At 30.5% G+C, this 7770-nt stretch overlaps 1 protein-coding gene and 1 long non-coding RNA gene across 2 annotated transcripts; both read left to right on the top strand.

The window, feature by feature from the left end:
• Positions 1-623: 623 nt before the first annotated feature.
• Positions 624-4195, top strand: LOC122519383 (protein hunchback-like). The gene is made up of 3 exons (XM_043638788.1): positions 624-785; positions 1063-1373; positions 2512-4195. The coding sequence occupies exons 1-3, from the start codon at positions 624-626 to the stop codon at positions 4193-4195; spliced, it is 2157 nt and encodes a 718-aa protein (XP_043494723.1).
• A 3122-nt stretch (positions 4196-7317) lies between these two features.
• On the top strand, positions 7318-7566 carry LOC122520191. The gene is made up of 2 exons (XR_006304470.1): positions 7318-7356; positions 7465-7566. It is a non-coding gene; the product is annotated as an uncharacterized LOC122520191 (long non-coding RNA).
• Positions 7567-7770: the final 204 nt, after the last annotated feature.

Below are 7770 nucleotides of genomic sequence, written 5' to 3'. Positions count from 1 at the left end.
TCTTTTTTTTTCAGAAAACAAGTGATTGATTTATAACACCTGGTCACTAAATAATTTGCATGACAATGAGGATTCAGTTTTTGAAATTGAAGGATCTTTTCTTTCTACTTTGAACTTTGAACTATTTCGAAAAAAGATATTCTTATTTATTTTACGTCACTAGATTCAAATAAATAATGGCCAAATTTACGTCTTTTTTCTTTTTTTTTCTTTTTTTTTTTTTCTAGGCACTTCAGATCTTTAGACGGGAAAAATAATTACGGGGTAGTAAGCATGTAAAATAATTTTAATATAAAAATATTCCTATCAATCGATCGTAAATTTCTTAATTATAGTTCTTTATTATAGTTCTTAATTATAGTTCTTTTTATTCAAAGTGTCCTTTTATTTTTTTTATTTACTTAATAATTATATTCTTTACTAGTAGAAAATTTATAATATTCTCTTACGATATTAATCCTTCGTATAATCATTATACACGTGCCTACTAATTATATAGCAAACCCGTTTTAAAAAATCATATTCTATGAGATATCCAATTGATTATTAACGATTATTTATCAACAAATGTCCGAATCGATAGTTAATTTTATTCTTATTTTGTTTAAGTAAAAAACTACAAGATGAGAGTACATTGCGATGATGAAGAATCCGGGATACGTTTGCCGAATCAGCAACAGCAGCAGCAGCAGCAGCACCAACAACAACAGCAACAAACTATTGTAGAAGAGCAACCCCATCATACTTTAACCACGCCCGCTTGGGGTAGTTCTGATACAACTGTGGTGAGTAATCGTCTGAATCTCCCTCTCTCCGCCTCTCTTTCTCTCTTTTTCTTTTTCTTTGATTTTATTGTCCTGTCCTGTGCTAGTAAGCTTTAACGTCTATACCTACTTTCACATATACATAAGTACCTACTACCCCTCCTCATTCTATCACCCTTCCTCCTCTACGTACTTTGGGAAACTTCCCCTTTTTTCCAATCGACCAAAAACTTCGCTTTTCTATCTTCAATAGAGTTCTCTCGATGATCGAAAATAAGCCGGTGATTCTCTCTCATAGCAAAAAGAGGAAACCTCAGACGACAGGAACGACTCTGGTATGTCTCCAGGAGATTATTCAAGTAATTCAACATCTCCTATGAGCGGACGATCTTTTTCAGTGGCTAATTGCAGTCTATCACCCGAAAGTGTTTCCTCGCCAGATTCCATTCATTTGGAATCTAATTCCGGTTACAATACGCAAGAAATGTTTAATCAATGCAGAGTATCGCAAGATTTACGACCCAATGGAGATTCTAATGCGACATCTAACGACAGCACTTGGTCAGATTCGTTTCAATGTCCCGTTTGTAATGATGTCAGTACAAATAGGTATGTCGGTGCAAAAGTATTCTACCATGTAGAAATATATATATATTTATAAAAATATAAATTATATAATAATAATAAATTAAACTATATAAAATATATGGATATTATTCCAGGATATATATACATCATTAACTTTTACCGCCAAGATAGTTCCGAAAGTATGATAGTAGCAGAAAAGTTTATAAAACAAAAATTGCATAAAAAATTTGGGAGTATAATATGACGTCAGTTTTTTTTTGCTAGGTATAGTCGCTTCCGAGATTTTGAAGGTCAAGTTTATTTTTTTATATAAATAATAAATAATAAATAAAATGCTATGTTTTGCATATATAAATAATAAATAATAAATAAAATGCTATGTTTTGCATAAATAAATAATAAATAATAAATAAAATGCTATGTTTTGGTACTTATTTTCTGATAATGACTATCGTGGCAAATCCAACTATATGCAACTAATGTTTACTGTTTAAATAAAATTAATTTAAATTTAAATAATTAAAAAATGTAATAAAGTAAATATTTATTAAATACGGAGGAATTCATCAAACCTGACTATGTCCGACTGTTCCGTTCTCTGTCGGACAACTGATGACAACTGAACAACAATGACAACTAACGAAATTCTGATAAAACCACGAGGCGGATGAGCTGTATCGTAGCTGGCTAGTTCGTTAGATTTGAATTTCGTTGGCCTTCAAAAATCTTAATATTGCACATCATTGGATTCGATTTAACAGCCGTTATCAGAAAATAAATGCTAAAACATAGCATCCCATATAAAAAAACAAACTTAATCTTTAAATCTCGGAAGCGACTACATCTAGCAAAAAAAACTGACGGAATATTGTAGTACCCATTTTCCCATGCAACTTTTGTTCTATAAACTTTTTTGCTACTATCATACTTTCGGAGCCTATCTTGGTGGCAAAAAAGTTAGTGACTCACCCTGTATATAAATTACATATCTACTTAATATATAAATGAAATATAATATTTTGTTATAAATAATATATATATTTCTACAAGGGTTATTATATAAATTATTATCAATTGGATTAATTAATAATTATTAGACAAATGATAATATTATTCGTTTGCTTAATAACAAATTCTAAATAAATTGTTATATTTTCAGAGATAGTTTCTCCGAGCATCTAATAAGTCATTATGGCAATAGAAGTGAAAACATAGATATTAGAAGAAACGGAACGGAAAGTCCCGTTCCGGGACCATCTGGAGTAAGTAGAAGACGTGGTTCGCGTAACCGAGGTGAACAATCGGAAAATCATGAAACCGAGGAGGCTGGTCTTCGAGTACCCCGTGTCAATTCCCAAGGAAGAGTCAAAACATTTCGTTGCAAACAATGTTCATTTCTTTCAGTGACCAAACTTGAATTTTGGGAACATAGTCGAGTGCATATAAGAGCTGATAAGCTACTTACATGCCCAAATTGTCCGTTCGTAACTGAATACAAACATCATTTGGAGTATCATTTAAGGAATCATTATGGCTCGAAGCCGTTTAAATGTGATAAATGTTCCTATACGTGCGTCAACAAATCTATGTTGAATAGCCATCTTAAATCTCATTCTAACATTTATCAGTACAGATGTGCTGATTGTATATATGCAACCAAATATTGTCATTCGCTCAAGTTGCATTTGAGAAAATATACTCATTTACCCGCGATGGTACTGAATGCGGACGGTTCACCAAATCCATTACCGATTATAGATATTTATGGGACCAGACGAGGCCCGAAAAATAAAACTAAAGCTCAAAGGCTTCATGTTAAAACTACCCGAGCTAGCAGAGCTAACCGATCTGAGAATGCGAGACGATCAAATGCGCAAGAAACAATAGTAACTACTGCTCAGACTCCAACTACGATTTCTTTAGAAACTTCAATGAATTTAGCCATCACCGGACCTTCGACCAGTGATTTGGTAAGTGATGTAAATAGTCAAACTAATGGCGTTGTCAATGATGCGAATACAGTTAGCCGTTCTCCGTTAATGGCTTACAATCCAGTTTTAACTGATATATCGGTACCGAATCAAAATCCTGTTGAAGAAACTCAGGAAAGGTTGATACCATTGGATCTTAGTGTACGCGAGCAATGTAATTCTAATGAAAACACCAATGGTATCGATCAATCAAGAAAAAGATTGCTTCCTTCGACGAAAGCAAAAAGTACTAGCAGACGAAAAGGGAAAGCTTATAAACTTGACCGTAGGCAAGTTATTTCGGAAAACGAGAGTGACGAACTTATAACATCTGAATTAAGACGCCGTTCGGAGTCTACTACAAGAGTAGAAAATCCTATACCCAATTTAGAAAATGGCATAGAGAAACATCAATCGGAAGGTTCTTCGGAAAATCATCATTCGGAAGATAGTTCGGAAAATCATCAATTGGAAGGTCCGAGAGAAAATTATCAACAGGCAGGTTCTTCTAATAATCATCAATCGAAAGGTTGTTCGGAAAATCATAAACTGGAAAATCGTTTGGAAAAGACTCAATCGGAAAATTGTTCGGAAAATCATCAATCGAAAGGTAATGAAATAAATTATTTGGAAGAGCTTCCATGTTATCAAATAGATTATCAGGTTCCATCGTGTTCACGTGATCCATGCCCCGCGACGAATCCTGCATCATTTGTCTGTCGGCATTGTGAAATAGCATTTGCTAATGCACTTATGTATTCGGCGCATATGAGTTTTCATACTCCTAAAAATCCGTACACTTGTAAACAGTGCGGCCATGAGTGTAAAGACAAAATAGATTTTTTCATACACATAGGTAATTCGGAACATTAGATAGGTTATCAAATTGAATAGTTATTAATTTTTCCTCAGGTATTTTTTTTTCAATATTACGCGCTTAAGTTTCCTAATCTTACCAAAGTTTACGTAGTATTCGCCAATATTAATATATATTAGATAATATATTTAGAAAATTATAATAAGAAACAAATGAAATTAATAAAGACGAATAAATCTAGCTTTGAGAACATAGAGCAAAAAGAAATTTCATTTGATATAGCTAAGTTAAACTTAGAAATGCTAATATTTAAGCGTAGAAGAAAATAAATTATTTTTGATATACTAGTCATCGTATTGTAAGTTCTTTGTAGGAACAATTATACGAACAATTAAAATAGTACAATAGCTAGTATAGATGATAAAATAAAACATTAAGAATAATAATACACTTAAATAACGTACCTAAATAGTGAAAAGTTAACATATTAATAGCTTTATTATTAAAGTTAATATATAATAACTGTTTGTGATTTCATAATCGTATGGTATATATGAATCTATAGTGAAAGATATATCTTCTAAAGCTATAGTGTTTTGCGATGTTTATTATTAGGTATATAAATAATATATACAAGAATATATATTTTTTGATTCCAAAGTATTTAACTATCTAAAGTTGAGATAGAGTAATTATTATTTTTTGTATCATAATATAGGATAAAAAATTATAGAGCAATCGAAAAATGACTGAAGAAACTTTGTGCCTGAGCTTACGAGAATTCATGTGCCTTTGTTAGATTGTGGTTCCAAGTTTGATCAGACGAATCGTGATGATAAACATTTTCTTTTTTGATGGACGACATTTTTGTTTGTATCCTATCGATTGACCATATGATCTTCTTTTCTTTATTTTTTTTTTCATGTTTTTCCCTTTACGTTGACATTTAACGCAAAATCGTTATTTACTTTTTCCCAACAATTGTTCTTCTTTTTTTTTTTTTAATTAATTCATACAACACGAATCACGATCAATCGTAATTACACGCGATTCTCGTTTTCTCAATTATATTAAAATGGCACGAAATATGTACAATGAAAATAAATAGTTGCCTTAAATGTATATCTTTAGTTTATATCACATAATTTCGACCTATATAATAATTATATATAAGAAAAAATTGCGATAATTAATTTGCCGACATTTTATTGATACATTAATATCAATAAACAAATAATCTATGCATAAATTTTATCACTACATTGTTAAAAAAAACCAATATCTGTACAATCATTGAAGTGAAGCATCTAAACGAGAAAACAACTAATTAAGAAAAAAGTTACAAATTATAATTATTTATTTTTAATGGTAGAATTAATAGCATCGAAATTTTTTTTGTATTCTGTTTTATCGATTGCAAATTGATAAGAGGTTGCAGTCCTACTATTAATAATTTTTTGTATATTAGCGAAAGGTAAACGGAGATCTAAATGATACAAAGTGTTGAGATATAATTTGAATATTATCGACTGTTGGAATATGTCGAATATTTCAATATTTTGTTTCCGTTTAATCAACTGATTCGAACCATTTCAATTGCGTAATATTTCGCATATATAAATCTACATTAAATGTTTACTGAAAAAATTAAAAAAAAGATGATAAATTCTAAAGTATCATCAAAGTATTAAGCTGATAAATGGTCAAGGCGTACGTCGTACCATATGACCATTTGGTTGACCATGTCGGTATTTCAGGATTCTACTGACAATTTTAATAATTGTTATTGATAAATCATGATAGTAAACTAATGTAATACAACAATTAAATGATGGTATATTGTATTTTCGATTATATACAACGTTCGAATAGAAATGTTATTTAATTTTGTACACTAATCTCATTAATATTCTCCAAAATTTATAGAATAATTTATCGTTAGTGCTATTATTCCGAAACATTATTAATGAGAAGGTTCAATTAGATGCAATGTTCATTTTTTCGTTTCTTCGTTGTAAAAAAGAAGAGACTTATTTCTCCGATAATTTTTCTATCGAACGTCAAACCGTATTAGATAATAACACGCCAATCAATTGTCAATCAATATGCAAATTTCTACAGACCGACACACCCATGGGAAATTTCTCGCCTAATTTCTTGAACCATTGGATACTATAAGCCCTGGAAAAGGTCTTAAATTAATAAAGTAAAAATTCGATCAATTTTTATTTCATTTTCTAAAAATTTTCTTTAACTCTAAAGTGATCTCTATTAACTCTAAGTTACTCTAAGTTAACTCTAAGTTCCTCAGTTCCTTCATGCAAAAGATAATTTTTAAGTGATAAATATATTACGATCTAGTCAATTAGAATGTATTTTCTGTTTATGTAAAAGACAAGAATAATTATAATAATAAAAAATAAAAAAAAAGATGGAAAGAAACATAAATTGGAATAATGTTTTATCTGTGTGTGTGTGTAGGTGTGAAAAAAAAAGAAAAAACACGTACACGTTGTGTATAGTTTAACTCTGAAAACGTGGATGCTGCAAACGAAGCTCTCCCTTTGTGATTTGCTAACGAACCGATTAAGGGACGAAACGAGCGGATAAAATTTAACAGAAAAAGGGTAGTCACGTTGTGACAGAGGTGATGACATTTTTGAAGCGGGGTGTCGTGACATTTAAAAGCGAAGCTTCTAATTTCGATCGATGGAAAAAGAAACAAAAAAAAGAAAAAAACTGATGTGTGTACTTATGTACGCACGTAAGAAGTTATACTTCTTTGGCGTACCAAAATGAATATAACATCAACAACCTCAAAAATAACTGCAAAAAAAATAAGTACAATCTTATTTATTTATACATGAAGAAGAAGAAGGGTTTAATTAAAATAAATAAGAAATAAAATAAGAAATAAAAAATTAAGTAAGAAATAAGAAATAAAAAAATTCATCAAATAATAAACTTTGAGGTAAATTTTCTTCGTCAGGTGCAATACGTAAATATTGTTCTTCATCCCACATTAATGTCGGTTGGTGCGCCGTAAGACTCTCTTCTACAGGAATGTGTTCGCTGACATCATTTTGTCCAACTTTGTCGTGAATTTGATTATCATTAAAATATTAATCATCAATTTTAATATCGTACATTCTATACAATGGAGACGGTATTAAAAATTGTAGCCAAGCTTTAATTGTACGCTTGTTAACAATGCCATGTAAGTAACTAGATCGGTCAATTTTCTTACGTTTAATATGTACATTTATACAATAATCGTTATCGATATTTCTTTGAAGAGATTTGACCATTGTATTAACTGAAACAGGCAGGTTAATTAATTGACCATAACTGGCGTATTTACCATTCACATGTCTCAGACGTCTGATCTGCATAAAAGAAATACGAGGCGAAATTAATCTTTCAAAAACTAAATATAAAGGTGGTAGATGCTAAGGTACATCTGGATATTTGAAGCCGTTATATGTTGATATTAGAGGAATATTCTTCTTGTTTAAAGCTTGTATGCATGTATTACAAAGCTTAGTATTTTCCATAGGTACATTAGGTATAAATTGTATTAGAATATCCTTATGTTCATTAGATGGCTCTTTTAAATCCTTTTTAAACCACA

Source organism: Polistes fuscatus, unplaced genomic scaffold (genome assembly GCF_010416935.1).
Source record: "Polistes fuscatus isolate 324 unplaced genomic scaffold, CU_Pfus_HIC Scaffold3, whole genome shotgun sequence".
In the NCBI taxonomy this organism is placed as follows: domain Eukaryota; kingdom Metazoa; phylum Arthropoda; class Insecta; order Hymenoptera; family Vespidae; genus Polistes; species Polistes fuscatus.
This window is presented reverse-complemented; position numbering and strand designations above follow the sequence as displayed.